Source organism: Colletes latitarsis, chromosome 7 (genome assembly GCF_051014445.1).
Source record: "Colletes latitarsis isolate SP2378_abdomen chromosome 7, iyColLati1, whole genome shotgun sequence".
NCBI lineage: Eukaryota > Metazoa > Arthropoda > Insecta > Hymenoptera > Colletidae > Colletes > Colletes latitarsis.
The window spans coordinates 18,562,157-18,588,576 of record NC_135140.1 but is presented as its reverse complement, the minus strand read 5'-3'; the positions used below and the strand labels follow the sequence as shown (position 1 = coordinate 18,588,576).

Genomic DNA, 26,420 nt, shown 5'->3' with positions numbered 1-26,420 from the left:
CACATATTAAGTTACATATTTGCTGCAGTTTATTTAAAAACTTTTCGTCGTATGAAATTTACAACGGTTCCTATGTAAAATTTTGTTTCTTTGTTTTATCGTAGACGATACACGTTAGGCTCTTCTACTTTAAGAAACTAGATAAATATTTGACGATATTACGTACCGGTTTAAACAAAAATTTCTAAAAGCAATCTTAGCTCTTGGCTCGTCGTCCTGGCGCAATGATCCTGGAGTTTATTGGTTCGACAGCCCCAGCAGTGGTCGGATCCACGACACACGAGACTATCAACGCGTACGCGGTTCTAAAACCGCTGCAAGCGCATCGATCGCACTCGAAAAAAAGAATCACATCGCGATACTCGCATTTTGCTGGGCGAAGTTGAACTTCCACGGTGACCACGACCTTTCTTATCGAGGCTACGCATACTTATTCAGTCGTACGTATGCATAATCCACCAAGTTGACCGAACCTGCGACCAAAATTGATCGCAGCGACACGGTGGTTAGTAGAAACACATTTTAGCTTTGAGTAAAGTGTGTTTTGAACGAATTTTCTGCGATTAGAAGATTTTGGAAATTATGGGAGCCAAAATTGGTTCGTATAGAACGATTCGAGAAAGTGTTTATGGCGGGGATTCTCGTTTGGAAGCGATCGAAGTCTTACTATGGTATACGCCATATGTTTTGGCTGTACGAGGCGGTGAGCGCCAAATATATTGGCCACTCAAGGTCACTGAAGGCTCAGATTACCATACTCGCTTAAGATTACTATACACTACGTACAAATGTTTTATAAATGCTTCGTATACAAATATTTTCAATCGAAAGATTTTTATTTTTGTTTTTTTTTTTTAATTTTCGACTTTCTAACGAGACTTTTCACGCAGACTTTGACGTTACATTGAATAAAGAGGTGGGTAGCCGCAGAAACTCATAACTAACCGCCATGTGGCGTTCGATAGGTTATTTTAACGATGTCAGAATCGAATTTGCGCGAGCGACTAATTCGAGAACGACCTTGGAATATTTAAAATTCACTTTTTCCACGATTCGTAGTTACGCAAGGCACTTCGCGAACCATTCGTTTTATCAGGCAAACGTTTGAAGTTGCTCTTTTTTTAGCGCCTTCGTACGCGGACCGATCGCTCTGAAAGAACGAGGAGAATGCGACGACGTCTGACCGAAATAGTTGATTCCACGCCACTTGCTGCGAAAAATCTAGTTCATTGGAAACCATCAAAGTCGAATCGTTATTTTTCTTCGTGGAAAATAGAACTCCACACACACTTTACAGTTTAAAGAAGTTGCTGCAAATTTGATCAGACATTAACGAGACATCAACGAATCGACTCGATTCTTTTGTCGTGGATTTAATCCAGGAGTTTTAGGAAAATTGCTCGGACACCGGGATAGTCGCTCGCGAACGCGAAAAGTGGGCCATAGTCTTCGACATCGGCAGACACTGGCAAACGCGGCTGCCAAGAGCAATTGACTCTGACAATGAGATTCCATTTATTTGTACACATTTCTCTATTTTGAACAGCATTGACCCCTTAATTGAAGCTAGAGGGACGCAAACATTAATCGCGCGAGCAGATCAAATAGGGGCACGCGCAACCAGAGATGATTCCTTTCTTTCTAGGCGTATCGAAGTTAATTTTTACACAGAGAATCCTCAAAATTTGTTGCATATCAAATGATTAGATTTCCTGTCCCATTTAAGGAGGGATTCTCGTGTAACAGGTTCAATAAATCAAATAGAAATGTGAACGGTGTAAAGTGTAGCGTGCTCGGAAGAAAGACTCGAGTCTTTTGCGCATGTGCAAAGGGGCGGGACTTGGAATGAGGCGTGGCCAAGCGGTATGGTGGGGATAGCTCCTCAGCGACCTTGGGAGGCCAGTAGATACTGTCTGGCTTACTAAAAGTTCACACAGTCCTACAGTTTAATCGTTTAAACTCTAGATTGAACTACCTCCATGGACAAATGTTACTAAAGTGTTGTTATACAATTAGAGAAGGAGTTAGCAATTAAATAGAAGCGAGACAGCATGAAACGATGCTTTAATTTCGTACACGTCGATTTAGTTTCAGCGTTGTAATCGGATGACACTGTATTAAATATCGAGAATCGACGAGACGCGACGATGCATTGGCCACGCGGTTAACTCGGGGACCAATGGTACACGCGAAAACAAGACAATGAATCTGCACAAAGGGAAACTATGCCGTATCCTGTTTGAAGCGACCCACGGGGCAAGTGCAACCACAATGCGTTCGTATGCTCGCGCAATTGCGCCCAATGAAAATTGATATACCGGCAATTAGCTCATTGACCGACAAGGCGCGCGTAGATGGCCGACGGTGTACACGCGTCGCGACGTTCCCCGTCCTTCGCACGGTGCCCAATTTTCGTAATATTATGCAAGTTCGTCGTTGATCCAACGCGACGCCCACTCGCTACGCCAGGTCTATTTTACGCGGGGTACGAATTAATTCGGAAAACGAGAGCTTTTACACCGATTCGCCGGCTAACGAACTCGACTTCTGTCCAACCTAACCTTTACCATTCATTCGTTTCCCCTGGGTGCAGATTTATGTTTCCAATATACAGATTGTGCTTTTTATTTATTGCTTCCTTGATTATTTATCGTTCTACGTGAAGTTTTTGTGGGTTATCAAGTTTAATCGCGGGGATAGTTCAAGTTTTCGCTGCTAGATGGCTGTCGATGAGACCCATTTCGCGCTAGTTGATACAGGAACCGAAAAGGACTTGGGAAAGATCGTTTTCTCTTGGAATTTCTTTAATAAAGTATCCAAAATCGTATTTCATGAATTATCCATGGGTAGTTGTAGTTTATTTAAGTCGTTAATTAAATCCAAGTATATATTTTTCATGGTAAACTATTGGTCAACGATTTCTAACCTACAAAATGGATGTTTACATCAATATAGAAACTGTTTTAACCGATTCTAACCTTCAGAATAGATTCGGACATGGACTCAAAAATCGTTTCAAACGTTTTGCATTAGTATTTTATAAAGTTCTCAGGGTGTTCTGGGCTCGACGTGCTTTTACTCCCGGTGTTTCGATTCGAAGTGAAACTATGTCGCTGACAATTTGCCAGTTTTTGATGATACAGTACTGAAGAAGATTGCCCAACCTAGTTTTCTCGGTAGGTTTGATTTATTTTTATGACCGTGCCGACGAGTGCTGCCCGCGAAGATTTGCATCTCTGCAACTAGCAAATCCGATGCGTCGACGTTCACCAAAAAAAGTACAGTAGAATCTCTAAAGGTTCTGACATCTGAACAGTACACTACAGAGCCTTCCGCAACAATTATAAAATCTACAGTGTGTTCGTACGCAGCGATGGCGTCACAGTGGAAACGTCCAGTGCTAACCGAGCAAATAGCATACGAAATAATTGAAAACTTAGGAAACTTACTAAGGGACTCACTGGATACTTTACGACGAGTAAAAGAATACACGAACCGATCGAGAAAGACTTGGATCACGATTCAATCGATTAAAAAGGTTCTCCTCCTCTTCAGCGTTCAGATAATGGAGGGTTTACCGTACCAACTCTTCCCGATTTTCATCCCACGAGCTGGTACCTCGAGTCATCCCTAAGACACGAGTCGCCACGTACCTTGAACGCCACCAAATCACCCAACAACCAACTATCACCAGGTTCACCACGCTCAGAACGTCCTCACGCTGGGTTAGGTAACCCCTAACTATCGCGAACCGTGTCTCAGGCTCTCCCACACCCCTCTCGGTTCCCCTCATCGCGACGGGCTCGCCCGACAGCAAAGGGCGAGCCTCGTTTCGCGGAACACCTCGATTCGCGTCGAAGCCATGTCACCCGGTGACCAGAGACGCTCAGTGTCTCTGGGTAACGTCGATCGCGACGAAAGGACGAAGACGCGACAGGAACTTGACGAAGGCGAGCACAGCACTGCCAGGAATAGACAGTCGGACAGACCGGAGTCGTCGTACGTCGACGTATTCGACTCGTGGTGGTGTAACGTACGCGCGTTGGTGAACGCACCAACACCCAGACACGCGTTTCAGATTGAGCTTAACTGCTCGATTGAGCTCGGAGGATAACACCCCGCTGTGGACAAGCGTGCGCGGCGTGTGTCGCGGTATCGGTGACATAATTGAGGCATTCACGTGCAAGACTCTTTTCTTTCTCCATTCTCGTTTCGGATGGCCTGGGATCGCCTGGACCGGTCCAAGGCTGAGAATTTAACCGCAGATACCTGCCCAGGGCTTCGTTCTGACGAATTTCTTGAATCTATCACTGTTTGAGACAGTTTGGGACAGTTCAACCCGGGCCTAACCCCCTAGTTATTTAATAGACACCCTCTGTGTTCTTGTATGGAGACGTTTGAAGCACCGTTTGAATCGATAAATGAATAGGGCGTATTGTCGTTTCATAACTAGAGCGTCCTCTGGAGATTATTTGTGTTAAATTTACTATGCTACTCGACTTACGTATTTTTCGTCCAGCTGCAGAGAGAAGGGACCGTACTTTCCCAGTTGCATTATCCTCGATTCCAAAATTGAGACATAATGGAGGACACGGTGCTGTTTGAAGAGTTTACTGGTTTACTGCCAATAGTATAGAATAGTGGTGAAACAGGACATCTGTCTTGAACGAGCCTTCGGTTCGAACTGCGACCTCAGCGAAATCAATAACTCTCTGCTACCATAGTCTGGCAGGGCCAGGCGTTTCGGTCGAGAATTACAACGAATAAGTAATGGAATAATACTGTGAAAAAAGTTATAGAATCGTTGATCACGCTGGAACGAAACAGAGGAAAGGAGGAATTGAATTCTGACGTAGCAGGGGTTCTCAACCCCCTTTGGAGTCTAGAAAAATCCGAAAAGGGCTCCTAGAATGGATCGCGAAACAGCAAAACGGTTCCAGTGGAAGATTAAAAGATTTGCTCAATAATCGATTCAACGGAGCTCGTTAAAAACAGTAGGAACATCGTTTCCCACGCTCTTTCCTCATCTGTTTCCTATAACCTTCGGTCAGAGCGTCGCGTAAATCAGCCGTCGACGCGATTCCCGAGCAAACAGGCCACCCCTTATCCGCGCTGACGCAATCAAGACGGCACACGGGGCTTATCGAAGTATTTTAAGTTGCCCTTTCGCGTGTCAATGACGCGTTGAACGATTCGTTCGCCTCGTCGTTATTTCGAATCCAGCGATGGACCACCTCCGATCGAGAGTTCTGTTTTTCCCCAAGTTCGCGGCGGCTAAGAAAAGAAACACTCGATGCTTGAAATTTGGCGGGACGGTTAACGTCATGGCGCCTCAGGGACTTACGAGCGACTGGAGAGCCAGAAGGGAGGTCATATAGTAAGTAAGCGTCTAAATGAACACGTTAAATATCTCCGTTGCTTATGGATGCATGCAAAAGCTGACAAAATGTGCAACTTCGACTGTTAAGTGACCATTCCCTCCACTGTGTCGAATTTAAACTTCCTTGCAAGAATGGAGGCTGCATTTAGGGGCTTGTGAACTCAAACTAGAAGATGGAGCTCTTAGAAAAATCATTTAACTCACATTCCATCCCATAGACTCGGTCAAGAAATTCGTAGCGAGTTCGTTTTCGTCTCTGTCGCTGTCGGTCTCCAAAAGCGCTTCTACTGGCTCGTCGATGCTTCCCTCCTCGCTCACATTGTACTCTTCCTCCTCCTCCTGGGCCTCATCTTCCTTCTTTGGCATAGGCCCCTCAGCCTGTTCCTGCGCTCGAACTCTTTCGGCCAATAGCGTGCCGAGACTTTCGAAAAACCCGCCATCGGACTCCTGTATTCTGCGAATAAAAATTAATTCACTCTTAATCCTGCACACCTCTATTAAAAGTGGCACATACGATGCAGATTTTTAATAACAGTGTCGAAGGATTGCAAAGGTTTCCATTGCAAAGATTGTTGACACTTTGCCTACCTCTGCTGGAGAGGTTAAGTCCAAGTCTGAACGCTCACTTCGCGTACCGAACGTGTTGTGCTGTTGATGTTCGATGAAATCGTATCGAAACTTTTGCAATCGTTCGATCGAATTACGAGGAAGGAAATGGGTCAGCGATAAAACGTTGAAAGCAGCAACGGTAACTGGAAACGGGCAGTGTTTGGTTAGGTCGAACGTTAATGCCACGTTAATTCGACGCCATTGCGTTGGCGCGCAAGCAGTGTTTCCCCGACTCTGATCGATTTCGTTAAGTGCGCTAAGAACCGTACTAATTGAAACCATTGATTGCGTAATGGTCAATTTGCACATGCAACAGCGTGTTCCCAACGCCGTTTCGAATTGCCATTAAATTCTTATTTTTCCACGGTATCGACGCAGAATTATTGCAGTTACGAAACGCAAGGTGACCTTGAGATAACCTAAAAAAAATCTAACAGTGTTTTCTTCGATACCATCGAACATTACGCAAGATACGACGAAGAGATCCTCCTACCGTTTAGGAATAGACACCCTGTATATGATCGTTCGGTTTCGTTTCTAAAGAAAGCATCTCAGTTGCACGGAACACGCTACGTCTGCGGTGAATATCACTTACGCAAACGTGAAACACGCCATGAAACTTCACCTTTTCGGAACGAAGTTGAACGCTGCGAACTTCCAATAGAATCTCGCGGCCGTCACATGTTTCGTTTCGGGCGGTTGCCACATTCGGGCTGCGGCGATCGCGTAGTAAGGGTGCTTCTCGTCCAGCTTCGCGAAGTGCGCCATTTTCCGACCCACGCTGCACTCCAGAAAAAACACAACACGTGACTTCACGCGAACACCTCGACGCAACTACGAGGTCCGACTAGTTTGGAGGTAAAAGCAACTCTTTTCCTTACGTTTTCATAAAAATTTCAACCTTAAAATTGGCAGCGTTACAGAATTACGACCTAAATAACTTCAAAGCGACTGGTTCCAAGCTGGTTGGCCTGATATCTCGAGAACCAATGGATCGATTGACTTGAAATTTGATACACGTATAAAGCAAATACCCCTCTATGATCTAAACCGAAATTAACTTCGTAAATGTAAACAAAAAATTTGTTGGGCACCAAACTAGGCAGACCTCTAAAGTGTCACGTTGAACACGTGACGATTATTGAGTTTCGTGTAATTCGTGACGTGCATTGACTCGAAACTACCTAAACAGTATCAGTTAAATGTCTTCATTGTTTATGAGTACATGTAAAATTTGTTCAGAATTAAATTAAACTATTCAGAAGCATTCAAGGCCATCGGTAGTTCTTTAATCGATACCATACATTTGTTTTCGAATGTATCGATACTTTTCGTCACTCTGCGTGGAGAAGTGATGGAGTAAGGTATTCCAAAAATGCATAGTTCGCGAAATATTTCAAGCATCCACCATGACACAGCAAGCATTCTCTTTCGTTTGAAATATTTCACGAAGTATTCATTTTTCGAACCCCCTCCCTCAATATTGCAGAGTGACAAAACCAATCGATCCAGCTAAAAGAAAATATACAATTATATTAAAAAAACATCGATATCCTTGAAATCTCAGAGAAAATGGCCTTGGAAAATTGTTCTCACAACATACTTGATCTTTCGAACGATTTACCTTTGTTCTGTTTTTTCATATATTCATAAACAACGGTGTTCCCATTTAAACGGGTTATTCTGTACGCGAATGGAAAGTAGATTCGTCGTGTAACTGACCAGCCAGTCTGTATTATTTTCAATGCCAATTATTATGGGCTCAGTTTTCACTGTCCTTACTGTGACATAGTTTAGTGACTGCTACTACTTTCTGTCACAATTACGACGCAAATCTTTTATATTTTTTCTTCTGTTTAGTTTGGAATACGTAGTAAGATCCACCGTGTATAAGTTTTAAGCGATTGTCATGCAGCCGGTTTGAACTGAACGGAATCGATTCACTTCACTTCGAAAACCTTTTACTGAAAGACTATTTGCTTGCAGGAGGACGCGATGTCGGCGAAAAATCGTGCCGATCGAGGCATGTCTGTACACGGACTGCCCGATCACTTCGGAAGAATGGAGGAAGTAGGAGGCAGTATAATGTGTGTAAGGAACGGTTATTGAATCTGTGAACTACCCGCGCTCAGGATACGTCACGTGACATAAAAAAGTGGGAAATATTGTGCAATTAGGCATACGATAATAAAACGAGGTTCAAAACTTCGAATTACGTGATGGAAACTTTGAGATGCTGATGTAGATATAGATTCGTGTTAAGAATATCCCACGCATACGTTACAACACAGATTTTTATCTGGAAAATTGTTGAAGGTGATATTTTTCTGTTCCAACGTTAATCTAGAATGTAAAACGTAAATTATTGACGAATAAAATCCTTTGATTCGATAGATAGTTTGGAACCATTTGTGGATGGACCGTTTCCTTCGTGTCACATGACGTAAAAAGGCGGGAAATGGTATGCAAGTGAGGTTAGGAACTTCGAATCAAACGATGGAAACCTTGAAACGTAGATGCAGATGTCCAGAACTATTTAAAAACGTTTGAAATTTGCTATCTTAACGAAACGAAAGTTTTTCTTTGGATACAGCTATTGGTTGCCATTTGTTTATTTTGCGAAGTCTCAGAACTTTCGCTTCTGTTAAAAAAGAGAAGATGGCACAGCGACACTTCGACTTTCTTTTTCATTGGACCCGACACATCTTCCTCTATTCAGTCCTCTTTTATTTTTAACCCCAAGGAAGACGTGATTCACCGTATCGCATTCCAGCCTGGTGCACAACAGAAGATTGGCTCTCTGAACATGTTTCTCTGGTTGCTCTCATTTTCTGCTTTATAATTGCGTGTTCACTGCGAAAGCATCAAGCCTGCGCTGTTAGTCGCGTGACGAATCGATACATGGGGAATATTTACAATGATAACTGCAATGTATATTTATAGATTACTTCCGAATCAAAATAGCTTCTTTGAGATTGACAATTATTTCACAATGGTCATCAGTAATACATACGACATTAGAATAAAATATTTTTCAATAACATCATTAGCCTACTATACAAGTAAGCAACTATACTGGAGTACAATGCAAGGTGGACCCACAATGGCGCTTGTGTGTACGCTAGGTTCACATCAAGAGTTTTGCACGTAGCAAATATAATTTTGATTTACAGAGAGACCTAAGACAAATGTAGATACAATTATAAGTCCATTAGTAGTAATAATTCATAATTTTTTGTTACAACGTAACCTAATGTCACTTTAACTTCACGAAGATGATTATTGACAACGATTGACGATTAAAATGATTCGATGTGATAAATTTAATTTTTGAACAGCTTTGATCACTCGAGGAAGAAGAACTCTAAAGTAACGCGCAATACAGTAGCATCTCGATTATTGCAGGAAGTTATGGCTGCGATTCTTGTAATCATTAATAATAGAATAATTATTCTCTTCGATCGAAATAGTGTTAAGGGAACATTTCAAATTGAATGAAACAAATCAAAAGAGACAGAAATTGCGGTCTAGACGAGAATAATCACTTAAAAGCGATGCGTCGGAACCATAATTTTTAATTGGCTCTTGGTAAATTCTTGGGGGGCGCCACTATCGTTCGAGGAGAAGCAAGAAAGTCTAGACAGCATATCTGAACATTTAAATTTCACGCCATCTGAAACTGGAGTGTCTCGCGAGCAAGAGGCACAAGGTCTTCAGTGATGTAAGGCAGAAACGGCCTTCAATGGTCTCCACCGTTTCAAAAGGAACAAGAACCGACTCAATCCGCCTCGTAATAATTCTTATGAATAAGATAAAGAAAGAATCGCAATAGGCACACACGTTACTTATCTATACTTGATAGTGAATGTATTTGTGAATGAAACTTAGAGGAAATAATTAGATTTAATTTTATAGTTGCTGTTAAGACCAATCTATGAATAATAGATTGTAGTTTTTATTTTTGAAAAAGAATTTCCCACGTGTTTACCTCTCTAGAGGAAAGAAATTAGGAATGCCACGAATATAATTTCGTATTACTTGTCTGTCATTTTATTTGAGACTGTAAAATCATAACGTAAAATGTTGCTTTGTTTGTAGGTGAACACCCTATATATTCGTCGTGTTCTCAAATGCTAATTCTCGTTCTCGTGGGACATTCACCTACGCGCGAGTAGTTTAAGCCTCTCTATTTCCTTATTGGCGTCTCGATGGCCAGGAAAACGGGGGATTCCCATCGAGATCGCGATGGCGTCACAGTGACTATCGCTTATTATTGCTGACCCATGGGAAAAGTATCATCGCGCGGAACAAGAGCCGCTCAATCGCCGTTCACTTGTACTCGTAATTACGCTTAATCCCCGGAAATTAGGGTAACAGATCTAACTTGTGTCTACCAGAATCTACAACGGTCATTTACAAAATGCTGGGTAAATGATTTTCTAAAAATAGTGGTGAGAATCTGGTATTTATAGACGGCGTGAATAATGCAAGATTGCGTTGCCACTGCGGAACTATTTAAAATTCTGTTCAGAATACGTCGTGCAATGTTTATTTATCGAGTTATTTATCGAGTTGGTGGCCCAGTCTAAATTTTTCATTCAATTTCAAGACTGAATGTAGCATTGGACAATCGTTAGGAGCCAATCCAAACGACACGAGAAGTCATTTACTTAAACGTACTTGTGTTTAACAAGTAACAAACTATGTTGTAAATTTCATAGTTACTTTCTTCTCTATTTTTGCCAATCTTATGACAATTGAAAACAACTATTTTTTTATTCACTTCGACATTCGTCCCATTGACATCAACGCAACAGCTGAGACATCATAAAAGAATTAATTAGCAGCGCGTGCACGTCCCCTCCGCTTTATCTTCGCTTATGGAGGTCGTTCGGAATGTAACAGTCTTGTTAGTATACCGTGTGCCTCTTCGGAAGTCGTGCACGTGCGACGAAATCTTCGCATTCTGTTTTCCCCGAAGTGTGTTCCGCTTCGCGTGACATCAGCTGATTAGCAACTCGAACGTATTTATAAACACTGATTAATAACAACGAAATCGTCAACGCCCTACCGAAGCTTCCATCGTATATTAATTTACACAAATCTTAAACGTAGAAATGTACCAATGTATCATCTGTATTCTAACATTTTCTTTTATTTACACTATAGTTGTTTACTTGTACTGATTAACAACGTCTGCCTCAAATTTTAAAGTACTAGCGTAATAAAGGCAGATCTTTCTTTAAATAAATAAGCTTCCATTTGTGTATCTGTCTATGGAATTCAATTTTATAAAAATTGGAGCAGATCTGGACTTAAACTTGGCAGAAGTGTGGGTCACGTGACTCAGAATTACAAAAATAACGATTTATCTAATCGTTTTCTATCGTATCACAGCTGCAACCAAAGAAATAGACTAAAAATTTAAACGTGGATGAACTAGCTAGTAATAGTTGGTTCTGTTAATTAAGTTTGCTCAATTCCGGTGCAATCACACCTTCCAGAACATAACTAATCATTTTGATGACGCTCGAGTCGTCGTGTTTTACAAACACCGGAATCGTCAGGTGCCTCAAACGTTAAACACGAGATCGTCTGATCAAACAGCGCCCGATCCACTGAATCATGGACCGTCGACCTTGAGCCGTGGATCTCGAGGAATTGTAACATGCATGCGCGCGCGCGCGTTATGTATTCCCAGCGACTTGGAGAGGCAATTTCTTGCAGATGTTACGGAACAAGCGTTAGTCTTTATTAATTGCCCGTGCATGCAGTGCATTCGAGAGCGTTGGTTAGCCTAGCAACCGCCAGAGTACAGGGAGCATTTGTTTGACGACAGAGACGAGCAAAACTATCATCCAGATACAAAATTATTTAAATACGAGAGATAATTATCATTATCCGCAGACAACGACAGACACAGTCGGTTTGCTCGTCTCTGTTTGGCGGCAATTCGAACGCGAATAGCTCCACGCTGAAATGTCACGGACGAGCACGTGATTTTCTAATCGGGAACTCGTGATTGCCTCGTAACGGTATGCGGTAGAATACGAATTTCCTTAGAAAAGATTAGACCACAGTACCCCGCGAACAAAATAAGCTTCACAGACGACTGTGAAGTCACCTGATTCATTTTCATCTCTGACACTCTTCTACAGATAATTGCAATGCGTCATATCGATCACAGGCATACATATATTTGCATATTAACTTCTTGAAGCATCGAGACGACGTATCACCTTATTAAACTTCTCCAAATAGCTTTCAAACCCACGCTGTTTGTGTCATAAAAATTTAGAATCAGAATTTGGCTGGTACCAGGATGCCAGAAGGGCTCAACTACGAATATTTTAGCGATTTTTTATCAACGACCCTCATTCTCTAAGATTGTAATATAACAATTAGGTGATAGAATATCTCTCTTGGAGTCACCCGGTGTCCCAGTGACGTCACTGGTCGCGTCTACCAATTCGTATTCGCCCAAAATTTGCCATGCCTCGAGGGGCTAAGATGGAAGCTCCTCGTCCTCGTCCTCTACGATTAAAATGGCTCTCACAATTGCGAGGACACGTTCTCGTCCATGACACGTGACATACAATCCTGTTAGCGTTAAATTAGCGAAATCACTTACACGATGGTCACCGAATTAGACACAGAACGGTTAGTAGAAACGTTAGGCCACGATTCCTCGTGCCCGCGGAGCGTTCACCCCTGAGCACTTTCTACCTTATCTCGTGCTCCGTTTTTTCCTGCTCTTCCTTCTCCTTGGCTTCCTTCTCGTCTACGATCTTGTGATAGAAATCTTTCCACATAGCCTCCTCGTCCATTCTGGCAGGTAGTCTTCACGCCCAGGTAGAGTTACAACATTCTCCGCTCAGCCAACAACACTTTCTACCGTCGAAACGTCACTGCACGGCTAGTAGCCGGCTACGAACGAGTTGTCGCGTCATATATCGTAAGAAATTCTAGTAAATACGATCGACGTTAACGCCGGTAGGTTAGCTGGAGGCGACCAGGCACTGCAGTCAATAGCAAGGCGTCCAAACGTGCTCCATTCACGCGTGATTGCCAATCCAACCGCCAGATGGCGGACTCTCACGGATGCTGCGTCTCCTAACCTAAACTTTAGCCCTCCGAGCATCTTTATTGAAATTTCTTATCTGTCCAATTATGTAAAATTCGATGAACTTGTAGGAATAATCGGATTCTCCTTAACGATAACTCGGGAGATGCTCATCTCCGTAATTCTAATGGCGCTACGAGTCATCGACGGTATCAGTGAATCATCGCGATGATATCATTCTATTTCTGTGACAGGCACCGTAGAAACGACTATAATCGAGATGATCTCAGCGAATTTGGCGAGCATCGCTGGTAGAATGTCGATGATCCCCCAATTTTCTCTGTTTTAATTTGAATCTCTGTTATTTTTATACTGTTTTTAGTTCCGTGGATTGTTTGGAATAATATAATAACGATTATGTAATATTTAGTCTGGTATAATGGGAATTGTTCGATGTCCCAAGCGCAGGCGTGGATTCGCCATTTTCTTCATTAGGGACGCGGATTTACCTACGAACGCAGCCATCTTTATTTTGTACTATATTATAACGATACTTAAATAATTTTAGCAGCTGAATAAACGAAGTTGCAGAGAAATGAAAGAATTCTATTATTCAACTATTATCGTTTCGTATTATAATTCACGAACGCTATCTATTGTTACTCCTTTTTATTGCACTCCTTTATCTCCAACCAATATTTTTTCCTGGACGTGTTACGATACCGACTCGGTTCTAAAAATCGTTTCAAGCGACAAAATGCTGCAATATTTCAAACATATCGCGAATGACTGCGCCAGAAGTCTAATAAAATTATATATAGCAGAGACAATTTAGAGAAAAACAAAGACACAAAGGCATAGAGCTTTGAGCTGTGTCCACCATGTCCCTTAAAACCATTCTCCTTCTGCTGTTTCTAGGTAAGTATAGAAAAACAAAGAATCCAATTTTCTTTAGATATTTAATGAACCCAGTCAGGATTCGTCTAAAATTTAGAAAACCAGTAGCTCAAATAAGATAATTTTCTAACTATATGCAGCTTTTCTACGATCATCGATCTCAGAACGCTTCGATCGAAAAGATTCCGCCCCTTCCCTCGCAGATGTCCAAAAAGGGTCGAATCGAGGGTTAGTTTTGGTGAATCCAAAGCAAGTGCAACCCCTGGAGAAGACGCTTCGACGCTTCCTAACCAAAATAGCGGAGCCTGTGAAGAGACCGATTATACTAACAAGAAGATTCAAGGAGGACGATGTGCAATCAACGATTCGTGAAATGTGCGACTCGGTGCGCAAAAGGCTAATGCAATTTGCTAAAGATTGCGGACTGAGGACCACTGTTCGTCGCTACGAACAAGCCTCGAACAATGTTTCGCTGTCCGAGGATTGGTTTTCCGAAACGTTGCTGCAGGGGGCATATCTGTTGCGCGATCTAGGGAACATGATCAACGAGATCGAGGGTGAAATCGATCTGCTCGCCGGTAAACCCAATGCCACGACACAGGGAAGCAAGGTCTGTTCAAAGTTTTCAAGCTTGTTTTGCACTATTTTGTGCTTGCATCATAGTCCTCTGCAATCAAGAGATTAAATTGCATAAGTTTTCCAAGTAATATCCTTAATTTTGGGGGGTCCATAAGAGACCTATAACACCTATCACACCTAAGTACTTAAGTACCTAGCTCAGTACAGACACCAAGACCAACACTTTTGCAAGCAACCTCATCAAAAAACCTCCCCAATTGTTTGCTTCATAACAAAGAACCATTTTAGGAATTGACCCAACAAGATGGCAGCTTCCAGTTTCTAGGCGTCGTGTATGACGCAGCAGATTTTGGCGACAGGCTGTCCCAGTGTCTCCTGCAGCTGTCAAAAGGAGGGTTCAGAAGGTCCTTCGTCCTCAATCGAGCCATCCTCAATCTGACCAGGCATCCACCAGACGTTGTAGTGAGGACTCTGAGGTCCAGCGCGGGTGGGGCATTGTTAGACGACCAAAATCGAAGGAGACGCGGGTCCTGGCGCGTTGCCCTTTGTTTTTCCATCATGAAAACCGAGGGAATTCCTTTCGAAGACTGCATGCGCAACGTGCAGGACCTAGAAAGGTGTCTGTACAGCATGAGGCAACAGAGCAAAGAGGACGTCGAGGGGAAATCGTGGATGAAGGCGATCCAACGGTTGAGCGACTGCAAGATTCACTCGGACGAGCAGGGAAAGGTGATGGTGTCCTGCAAAACCAGCCGCGGAACACCGAGGACGGCCAAGCAGAAGATGAAGTATGTGTTCGAGAGGATCCTGGATAAGAAGATACCGAAACGATCGCCTCTGCACAGAGCTGCTGATGATTTGGGCGACACTTTATCCGGTAGCCAGTTGGGACTTAAGTTCGTTGATGAGTTGTATCAGTGTTTCGGAATTTACGACGAGGGACTAAAGAAACTGAAGAGATTGTCAACTGCCGGCGCGAAAGACAAGACAGCCGCGGCAAGGTTAGCGCAATTAGAGATTTTCTAATACTCTTTGTACGGTAAGAATGACGCACGAGGTACAGTATTGCCTGAGAAGTTGTCATAGACTCTTCTTTTGACTTCAGTTTCGAAAGAAATGGATCTCGATTAAAAATTAACCTCTTACACTTAAGATTGATGTTCATTTAGGTACAAAGAAGTCTCCAAGGCATTACGAATGTACAAAAATGGCGTGTTCGTGAGGACGTTCGGTGCAATAGGGAAGATGCATCGTTCTGCAACAGAGTTTGAGAAAATCCTCATAAATGGGATCAAAGTTACTTTTAACGAGACTTGGCAGAGTCACGTGAGGATTTTTTCCAGCATGATGGAGTGGATGAATAAGCTGCTGGAGCTCCATGGCGGCGCGAACAGTGAAAATATACAATCGTCGCCAGACGCAAGCACGGCGGTCGAAGCGTCGAACGAAAACGAAGACTCCAATATGGAGGACAGTTCTGAAAGTGGCTGGCGACACGTTGCTGTAACCCGTTCTAAAGCTGGTTAATATAACGAAAATTAGGAAACAATTACAATATGTTTCACGATATTAAAAATTGAAAGTTAATTTAACGTAAAATTCGAATTAAAATTTTTATTGCAGAGGTCATGAAAGAGGTGGACGCCTCCGTGAACGATTTAATGGCGTCCATGAATCGCGTTAGCAGACTTAGGAGCACGAACGACAAAAGCATGTTGGCTTGTCTGGCGAATAATCTTCTGTTGGTCACAATGTTCATGGAAACTATGGGCTTTGTTTCTACTTTGTTCTGCTTTGGACAACACACCAATGGCGGACAGAGTTCCATGGAGTTTGACGACGAATGGAGACGCACGCGTAGATCGCTGCCCTTTGTGGAGAATCAAGATTTTGATCCGATTGTAGAAGACTTTTTAGTCCTCCAATTTTATGAAAACGTCACGTCAAATGTTCGCAAAAATTGATCCGATCTTTTTAAAAGGATCGAAAATTATTTTTCCAGGCGGATGAAGAAATAATATAGTAAATAAATAGCTGTATCAACGTTAACGAGCGCAAATAATAAAATTAGAAATTTAAATCAAGAACAAATAAATTATTTTAACCCAACTTTGTACGTAGATACTAAGAAGAAATATTTATTTAATTGGAAAGCATCGATTTATTGCAAAATAAAAATTGTTTCCCCTTTAACAATCTTTTACTTTTAATTCATCATATGTCTTTTAATAGTTACGTAAAAATAATCATGAGATTTGGTAAAATACTCGCATTTATAAATACACCTTTTAAATTTTGAATTAATTTAAATAAAAGTGAACAAAACAGAGAAAATAAAATACTAAAATATGATTTATTTTCTGCGTGAATTCTTCGAAACAATAATGCCATAAGGAATTGTCCGCTCCATATTTGTTATTTTAAAGAGGTAGAGCAATAATAAATAAATTTTGAAAAAGGAGTAATTTTAATGGAGCCATAAAATTCTGTCATAAATCACAGATACTACATAATTTATACATTATGCTTTTAACGCGTTCGGGCTCAGTTCTTGCAGATAATAATAGCAATAAATTCTCCGAACGCATTGCAACGTAACTTTTATTGTTTCAGAAGATGCAGAGCGTTCTGTTTGTCACGCAGATTTATTTAACATATTCGCGCGAGTGGTAAGTATAATAGAATGCGCGCTGGAACAACGATTCTCTACTTAATGTGTAAGTATTGTTTATTTTCTACAGCTTCCCTTTTAATTATATTAAAGGCCACCTTGTGTATGTACAGGGTTCGCGATTACAACGAGAATAAAAAACGTCAATTGCGTTGCAAAGACAAAAATTATCGGAGGACGACCCGTTCACATAAGTCAGCGTCCATTCATGGTACAATTAATTTTGTTTTTCATGCAAATTTGTAGTACGTCGAGAATAACAATAATGATTTCAGCTGTCTTTGCATAATTCTCATGGATTCGTGTGCGGTGCCAGTATACTGTCTCGAAAATGGGCCATCACTGCTCTTCACTGTCTGTAAGTTTCATAGTACCGAGAAAATGTTGCAATTTCAGTGATGTTAATTCTAATTTTATAGTTCTTAATATTATGCAATTTCTAATTTACTTTGTGTTCGATTTAATAAAATAGTTACATTTAATATTTCATATTGTATGGATTGTTCAGGGTTTCAGACGACATAGCAGATTATTACGTACGCGCTGGGTCAAATACGCCTTATGGAGGATCGTTGCACAGAATTACTAACTTATACGCGTACAACGACACGACGTTTCTCTATTGGTTTTCCAGCATGTTCTATCACGACATCGCGTTATTCCAAGTATGGCCACCTTTTCGATTTTCGAATTCAGTTAGAGTTGTTCGGCTGCCCGACGAGTTCAGCCAGCCGCCTCGTAAACTGTACGTCTGTGGCTGGGGTTACATTGATTTTCGAAGCGACGTGAGTTCCTTTCTCCTTGGTTGCTCCGTTTTAAGGGTCAGAGTTCGGATTTATACAAAAATTTCATCGTGCTTTCGATAAAATAACATCCAAATTTTTTAATAGATCCGCGATTTTCTTCTAGACAAGCATAAGCAATGTCCTGATGGGTGTCTACGTTCGTCGAACGCCGTACGAAATTTGCGTTGACGAATCTCCGGAGTACAATACTCTCGTGAAAGAAGAACAGCATCTCTGTTACGGAAGTCACGGAAAGGACTCGTGCTACGGGGACTCGGGAGGCCCGTTGGCAAGTAAAAACACTATTTATGGTATCGTATCCTTTGGCCAAAAGTGTGGCGTAGTGTCAGGGGTTTACACGAAAGTCTCTTACTATCGTGGCTGGATCAGAAAAGTGACAAATTTATAATCGAAAGCAGCAAAAATGAATCGGAGACATATTTAAAATAAATAAATTGCAAGATGTATGATGTTTCACCTCCTTAAATCATTTAGTTGATTTAAAAACAAATTTCTCGTGCGATGGGAAATCGAAAAGTCCTTTGCCGTTTTGCAATCTGATGCTTCGTTTTCGAAATATAAGCATTCAAAGCTTTTACGCGCGAAATGCAAGTGGCGCCACGCGATCAGCTGATTGAGATAAAGATGGCGTCCGTCGAGAATCACACCACTAAACTTTGTTTGCCTGTATCTCGAAAACGAAGCCATCGATCGTAAATTGGTAAAGAACTTTTGGATTTATTTTTGTGAAAGAAATTTTTATAAATTCTCAGCAGGTAGATAGTAGTCTGTTCAGAATGTGTGGTTGTTAACCTGTTAAATATTATGAATCTACAGTCTGTTAAACGATTACACATTCATGTGTCAAGGAATAGCTTGAAAACAATGGTTTCCAAGAAGGACAGAAAGCGTGGACCCCGGCGCGTTCAGGTTCGATGCTCGCCGGAAGTCCATTACGCACGTTCTGCGCAAGATCCTGCTGCGAACACAGCCACACGACGCACGTACCGTGTACTTAGGGCTGAATGAAGTTCGAAGCCCTCGGGTAATATGTAATTAGAATCTATTGTGCACGCGCCGCTTCGTATTATCGGCACGCATAAACGCCGACGCGAGAATCACCATTTTCAATCGTAAAACCACACAGAAGGGAACAATTTTATTCGAACGTCGCCAATCAACAGCGATTTATTTACTTTCTTAAACGATAATTGAATTTATGCGTTAACTTGTGCGAATTTAAATAACTGACAATTGTTTTTGGAAAGGAACAGCTTGAGACACCTTTCTGAACCAATTAACGTTTACAGAATATAATTATAAGAAACATTCGACATGAGATTTGATCTCTAACGAAGTCGATGAGTTTAATAAATTGTAACGTCGGTCCAGATGGTCCAAATTGGCGCCACGAGAGATATTACGATCACGTGACCGTCGATGTGTCAAGATGGCGACCGGTGTTGGAGATCCCCGTCACCTCGATTTCAAAACTCGATGAATCGCTTAAATATTCCGTGAACGGAGCGTGTCCGGTGTTTCGACTGTTATTGTTCGACGGTGGGCACGCGAGCGTTACCAGCTCGCTGTCATTTACTCGAATGACTCACCCATGCAGGTTACCCTACCTAGTCACCGCGACTGCTTTTCCACCGGCGGATCGAGGGTCTTTAAACTCCCCGGCCACGTGCAAGGTGTCTTCGTACCAGACCGTGAGAAGCCCACTATCACATCCGTCTATTTATCGCTAGGCTAGATAAAAGACTCGTCTAAACCAGGGGTCGACAAACTGTCTTTGAAAAGGGCCGAATAATACAAATTTCAAACTCTGTGGGCCAATACAACATACGCTAAGAAACCATGTCTCAAGTATCGCTCTAAACACATAATATGTGATACCAAAATGAAGGGTCTATCGTCTAGATAAATCACTACAATTACTACACTTAACAAATTGGAATGAACAATCACAAGCCCTTTTTTGACGCAGAGTGGGTGATATAAAAATATATTCAAACGTGATTTCAAGTCCCATTTTTGACCGCGTCCAATTTAAAAAGTACAACGGAGGTATTTGACCAATAAAACCATAAATGGCGAACGTTTTCAGGAACTCACCCTGTCGCCACAGCGGGGTAAACTTTGTTCTGCAAGCTCCTCAGCACCTGGCGCCTGAACTTCAAGAACCACGTGCTGCTGCATTTAGGGCTGCCATACTTCTGCGACACGTTGTTGACCTTCACTCTGTCAGTGACGTTGTCATGGTTCACTGGTTGCCAATCCAAGTTTGGAATCACAGACAGTTCCTCGACGCCAACGGTAACATAACGATCGGTGGACTTTTTAATCGTCAATTTCGTCAAAGGGTTGGCTCTTGGTTGCTTCCTGGTCGACTTCATGTTGGTTTTTGGGCACAGATCGGGCTCGTCGTCGGTCATTATCGAAAGATTCCTATTCCCCAAGTATTTCTCCCTGTACTCGATCGAATCACACGATTTTTCAGTCTCTACGACGTCTTGATTTTCAATATTCGGGATACTCGAACATCTCCTGCGTCTTCGCCTCAGTTTCACTAAATCAGTTAACATCATTCGTACGGATTACTTAATTGCAACGCGTATTATATTATTTTCGTTGTTTGTTTCAAGTTGCGCCATGTAAAAGTTCCGTACCTCCACCGGAGCGTTGTATTTGCAAGAGTTCCGTTTCGATTGTTTATTCCGATTAGTTTCGTGGCATAGTGCGCCCCGTGTGCGCCTCCCGCACGTGAGAGTAGAACTGAGCAGTCGTCGGTAAATATTCACCGAGTGTGCACGTAGTCTAAGCGACCATAAGCCCGAGTGTACGGAGTAGGGGCACCCGAGATTGTTCCTGATCAGAAATCCCCGGTTTGGCCCTGTACAGGGTGTCCCACCCAACCAGGCCACCCTAAATACTTTGAATGCTTCATCATGATTGGAAAACGAACTCCAGAAAACGACTGGTCTATTTGTTTAGACGGTGCAAATGTTACGGTGAGTTAAAATTATATTTCAAGATGTAAGGCCACTTTTGGATCAGCCTTTATAAACAGCAACTAAACGTGATTCCCCAGAGTGTGATACCGCACTTTCCAAGTACCAAAACTTCCATCATCGAACATTAATTAGGAAAAAACCAAGATAAGATCGCGAATTGACCAATAATGTGCAACATTGATAGTAAAAATTGCAATGACGTCACGAGAGAACACCCCGAGCAAACAATCGCGCGAGAACGATTGTTATCGACGACGATTATCGACTATTATCGAACTAGGACCTTCGAGGAAACAATTGCAGCCATTATCCTTTCAATTGTCACCTTTTACACAGAGGCACGAAAGAAAATCCATGTCAAAAGGCTCGAGTACGCTACTTGTTTGAGTATTTTTCCGCGGCGATTACACGGATTAAAGAGGTTTTCTGCGATGTCATGGATTCTGAGGATGCCATTAAATATTACGCAATTCTTTAAAAAGAACAAACGAATTTAGTTTAAATGGAACACAAGGTCTCACATTATTAAAAAAGAATTTTTCTGAAAATAGGCAGCCTGTTGATAATAATGGTTTGCCTCTTCGAATCGTTATAGCACTTAAATAAACTGTGGAACACTGACTGTGATAAATTATTCTTATCAGCGACAATCTTTTAACGATAATTGTAATACAAGGAGCACATCGTTGAGGAATTCGTAAAAGCTGTTTGATTCAGACGAGTTTTGATAATTATCCCAATGTCTTTTATAAATGTTCGACGTAGGCTCGTACTTGAAACGATTATTTAAATTATTTTCTCGATGCAATATACAGGATGCCCATTCATGATGATGAACCTAAGTATTTCCTATTTTCGATGACACAAACGTGTCAAAGGAAAACATTGCTTGCTTAGTAGAGGTAAATATTATGGCAACGTTCTCTAGTCAAGGTCGTTTTCTGAGATTTCAAGGTCACAAATGTTTTGTTTGCATCCGAAACGATATTCAGAACAAATAAATTGAACTGTCTATAATATATTGACCTTGTAATGACCTTTAGATCGAAAACCTGAACATATTTTCACAGTTAAAACAATTAATCACAATAGAAGATTACCAAGTATGTCGATGATGTACAGTACACATATTCTACGTCCGCTTTCAATATTTCTCAAAAGAATAGGTACGGAAATGCAATATATTGAAATTCGATAAGTAATTTTGGCCATATATTACTGTGTCGTATATTTAAAACAAAATCTATTTGTACCATCATCAACAGTGGCAAAAATACAATCTATTTATTGCAATGACGTATTTCGTACTTACATGGGTCTGACTCCCACGCAAAGCACTTTTGGCATGGTCTTAATCCATTTGTCCTCGTAGGCATCGTAGGCAACCTTCGGTTGATACGCATGCTTTCGTTTGAAGCCTATCCAGGACAGCATCTCTGCGGATGGTGAGTAATTTTCACTGGATAATTTTCATCGGATCGTTTGCAGCACACCGAAAACTATCATGGACGCGACTATTCGCGAGGAAGCCGCCTTATTGTGCTCATAGAAACAATGTCCCCACCTGGACGCAGCCGTCAGCCGTGAAAGATGAATTATAAGGTGTCGCAAGTGGGGTGAAAACATTACACGTAACGTGTCGCGTTCAGGTTTGGTCAACAAAACCGTGTCCGTCGGAGTTGCTATCCCGTCACCGATTACGTACGCCTGAACACTTGGGTACCATCTATTTTGGTATTTTTTTTTCACAAGAACAAAGTTCGTGAACTGCTTTAAGCAATTATTACGTTCGATTCCCCGTAGTTGACGCACTAATTGCGCCATTCGCCAGTCTCGTGCAGCTTTACTCAAATTGTAGAGCGATTCTTAACTCGTTCTTTGAAATCGACACGGTATTTCGAGAAACACTTGACTCGTCTGTTCGAAACTTTTAGAGAATATCCCCTGTCACGCTATTCATTAAGTCTTTTTTTTATGCTTTTGTATATTTGAATCGTAAGAGAAGCGTGTAAAAATCAATTTTTGGAATTTCAAAGATCGCCATTATATTTCGAGCAAATGAGAAAAAAGTGGAACGATGTCCACGTTACTTTAGTAAATGAATATCTATATAAATTTCATTATGTCACTAGGGAAACTTGGCGAGTTGTGTAGCTCGAGGCATCGAGCAGCCACGCGAACTATTCGACAGGAGTGGTCTTAACGAGTCTCGTTCGCAACCAGAAATCAGATTAAATAGAATTGCCAGCATACCGCATTAAAGTAAGGAACTGGCTCCATAACGTTATTACCCCCTTTTGATCTTTCGAACGAAAAATCCTTACCTCCCCGCTCATCAAGCCTTCCCTGTTTCGTGCGTTCCGGAATTCCTGCTTCCTTCTTCTGCGTTCCTCCCCCCCTCCACACTCTCTCTCTCTTTGTACCTAGGGATTTTTATTACCGCGACTCTTATTAGAGGTCGGGGATCCCCTTTCATCTCTCATCAAAATTTTACCTCTAACTACGCGTTATTAAGTTGGCCGCCATCTTTAAAAATGCGACGCAAACTCTTTCGACGTTCTATAAAATATTACTTGGCTGAAAGTGTCTAAATTATACCGTGCTGTTAGATACAGTCAATACATAATTCCTCCTACGAAGGTTATCTCGCGTAACAACCGGAATTTTTTTCCATCCGTGCATTCTTGTCAGTATTCAAGATAAACCTGATAAGAGAATTATTTGTTCCTCATAAAAAGTGAGACGAAATATAAAGCATTTGCGTTGAAGACAGTAAGACCTCCATAGTTAGGGGGTCAAATCATCAGAAATTACTAACACGTGTAATCCATCATCTAACAAGGACTATGGATTACGAATTTAAAAAACATTTGCCCCATCGACGTCTCAAAATGTTCCCCTAGTTAAACGATCGCATCCTCCAGAATTCGACGTAGCTAGGCTCCAACGTCTCTGCCAATTAGCAGGCACTTTTTCGGCACACGTTACCCCTAAAAGAGTCCATCAAGATTTTCCTAGCAGCCCGGTCGCCGTACCAAAGATCTCAATCAATCCACCTTGCGTTTCCCCGAAAGACGTCTCCCCCCGCGAGCGAAACCGGCGTCCCAACGCTGGTGCTGCAAAACCTACGGGCGATCGGGGGTATGGAGCAGGGTGGATTGAGACGTGTCGGGGTGTGGCCGGGCCTGGGATTAACCCCACTGACAGCCAATCATATCCGTGGCAGCCCCACCAGTCGGACGACTGCGAAAGCTGGCTGAAACTGTCGCCCTCGGCCTCTACCCTCTCGTGCAACCCCCACCGCTAATTGCCATGGCTTTAATATCGCGCGTGGAACGAGAACCGTAGTTGTCCGGGTGGAGGTGGGCGCGAGAGGGTGGAGTAAGGCGGCAGAATGCGTCGGAGAAACCAGGAACGGGACTGCGTCCGTTTTGCGCGCGTTTCTCTGTGACATCTACATCGAAACCAGGGGCTGTTTGCGCCCGCGCGACCGTGTTTGTGGATTTTACCTACCATCCCCCGTCCGTTCTCCATTGTTTTCGAGCCCGCGTGTCTCGACATTACGGTAATGTTCGATTTTCGAGGCAATTTGCGAGGTTCGTTTGCTTTATTAATGATCCCGCGATTATCGAGAAACCCCGGCGCGTTGCGAGGCCGTAACAGAGATTGATCGACGCGACGGAGTCAATTTGCGTCATCGCTTTTGGGAGCAGCGATGGTGTCGCGCTAGAGTATCCCTGCGAGCTTCTTTGGGACGCTGGATGAGTTTGGTCGTGGACAGGATGCCACACTGTCGACGGTGCAACCTAGAAGGGTGTAACGCCGAAAGAACATCGAAAATGAAGGGGAGAATTTTTTAAAAAAAGATCAGAGGTCTACCACTTTTGTTACGAGTAAAATATCCATTTAATTTCATTAATAATTGCTGAAAACTTGGAAAGCAATTTGCATAAGAATTTTCACGGTCGTCCTCGATTGGAGAAGGCAAAGAAAAGGACTCGACTTCCTCTAGGTAATTCGACTTGACAAACACGGCCATAATCGCGCGGATGAAATTAGTCGCGCATCCGGGCGTGTTCATTTTTAACGCCCCGCGACTAATTAAAGACAGTACGGAAGGCGAACTCGGCCGAAGGGAGATCCGCCGAAGCGAACGAAACTCTCGACCCGGGATCGTCGTCTTCGCCTTCTATATTGGCACGTAAGGGCTGCTCTTATAAAGCGGAGCAATTATCCGGGTAAAATACTCTCCGAAATTTCCGTGATAAATTTCCGCCCGTAATAAGGGTGAATCGCAAGTCATTTGGCCCGGGGCTTTGGGGAGGATGGGGTATCGGGCTTCAATAGAAATTCTTTCCAACCTTACCCCTCCCACGTCCGTCCCCCGGTGCTCCTCTACCCATTTAATTTAAACATTTGTCGCTAATCTCGTTCAATACTGCCAGCGGCGGGCAAGCTCCTTCCACTCGAAAGCTAATAATTACCGACTCTGAATGTAGTGCGAACAGGGTGGAACGATTTTGGCGGAGGCTCCAGACGCTAGAGCAATGGTTCTTAACCTTTTTAAGCTCGCAGCTTGGTCCAGAGCAGGAATAACGAACGAACAGGGACGCAATAAGACTCACAGACGCGCTAAACATTTTTAAATCGATTCTTATTTTTCGAGGGGGAAAAAAATTTCAGATTGTTCTAAAAAAATTATTTTTAGCTAGAGGGGTGAATTATGAGCATTTTTGGTGAATACGCATACCCCCGAATTCCTACGTACTTTCGAGAAAAAAATTCCTTAGCGAAATTATAATGGCCAGAAGAATGGAATATAATGTATATTCGTCTCTGCATATAAATTATTTTTATTTTAATTAAACGATGACCTGGGAAAAGTCGAGCATGTTAAATATTTCTTTTTATCAATCGACGAACAAAAATGTGTATCTCGAGCGAGTCTTACCGCGATGATATACTTTTAACGACACTTTGTAGTTTGAATCGCGAGACGTCGGCCATGAAAAATTCAATCTCGCGTTTAATTTTACGGCGTCGTTGTACGCGCGTCTTTTGAACCGCCCCGGAACTTGCACGCGAACTTAGCAACTCGGGAAATATACGATGTAATTACACAGATCTATTGTTCGGTTTTCTAAAATATATCCAAACAGCGGTCGAAGTAAATTTGGGATTTATAGCTCAATCTCAACTCCATAGTGGGTTCAGGGAACTTTTTGCGTCGTCCATTAATATGAACTCTATTTTCCTATCGGTAGGGGTTGCTGTGCCTTTGCACTTCGAAGTAAAAGGACACAATAAAATACGTAGCTTGTATTTTTCAAGAATTCGTTGCTCAATAATTATTCAAAATGAGACGTGATTTGCCTCGTGATCGGTATTCGACGACCGATCCTTGGAATTCATAGTAAGA

At 42.2% G+C, this 26,420-nt stretch overlaps 3 protein-coding genes across 18 annotated transcripts in view; 2 read left to right on the top strand and 1 right to left on the bottom strand.

Moving 5' to 3' along the window:
* The window catches only part of Stac (C2 and C2B_Munc13-like domain-containing protein staccato), a 32,647-nt gene extending 10,182 nt beyond the window's left edge, over positions 1-22,465 (bottom strand). For 2 of the 15 annotated variants that reach the window (XM_076769981.1, XM_076769980.1), the window contains exon 1: positions 3,654-4,378. Coding sequence is in view for 11 of the 15 variants with exons in the window: in XM_076769968.1 (XP_076626083.1) it covers positions 5,585-5,834; positions 6,615-6,770; positions 20,103-20,575 (879 nt within the window). In the remaining 4 variants the exon portion in view is untranslated. The other 13 variants (XM_076769972.1, XM_076769968.1, XM_076769969.1 and 10 more) reach the window with 13 other exon arrangements.
* On the top strand, positions 10,922-16,608 carry LOC143344179 (uncharacterized). 2 transcript variants are annotated; one of them, XM_076769985.1, is made up of 6 exons: positions 10,922-11,108; positions 13,638-13,970; positions 14,090-14,559; positions 14,817-15,529; positions 15,698-16,050; positions 16,152-16,608. In XM_076769985.1, exons 2-6 carry the CDS (start codon positions 13,934-13,936, stop codon positions 16,490-16,492), a joined length of 1,914 nt encoding a protein of 637 aa, XP_076626100.1. In that variant the 5' UTR covers positions 10,922-11,108; positions 13,638-13,933; the 3' UTR covers positions 16,493-16,608. The 2 variants fall into 2 exon arrangements, with proteins under 2 accessions (XP_076626100.1, XP_076626101.1); XM_076769986.1 differs by having other exon boundaries at positions 10,944-11,013; positions 13,803-13,970.
* Positions 17,165-18,413, top strand: LOC143343767 (trypsin 3A1). The gene is made up of 5 exons (XM_076768991.1): positions 17,165-17,245; positions 17,313-17,410; positions 17,475-17,557; positions 17,708-17,984; positions 18,109-18,413. The coding sequence occupies exons 1-5, from the start codon at positions 17,212-17,214 to the stop codon at positions 18,391-18,393; spliced, it is 777 nt and encodes a 258-aa protein (XP_076625106.1). The 5' UTR covers positions 17,165-17,211; the 3' UTR covers positions 18,394-18,413.
* Positions 22,466-26,420: the final 3,955 nt, after the last annotated feature.

Coding starts and splice junctions, on each gene's coding strand:
- LOC143344179 (XM_076769985.1), top strand. CDS start 13,934: ATGTCCCTTAAAACCATTCTCCTTCTGCTGTTTCTAG. Junction 13,971..14,089: donor TCTCCTTCTGCTGTTTCTAG/GTAAGTATAGAA, acceptor AACTATATGCAG/CTTTTCTACGATCATCGATC. Junction 15,530..15,697: donor GACAAGACAGCCGCGGCAAG/GTTAGCGCAATT, acceptor ATGTTCATTTAG/GTACAAAGAAGTCTCCAAGG.
- LOC143343767 (XM_076768991.1), top strand. CDS start 17,212: ATGCGCGCTGGAACAACGATTCTCTACTTAATGT. Junction 17,246..17,312: donor AACGATTCTCTACTTAATGT/GTAAGTATTGTT, acceptor GTGTATGTACAG/GGTTCGCGATTACAACGAGA. Junction 17,411..17,474: donor TAAGTCAGCGTCCATTCATG/GTACAATTAATT, acceptor TAATGATTTCAG/CTGTCTTTGCATAATTCTCA.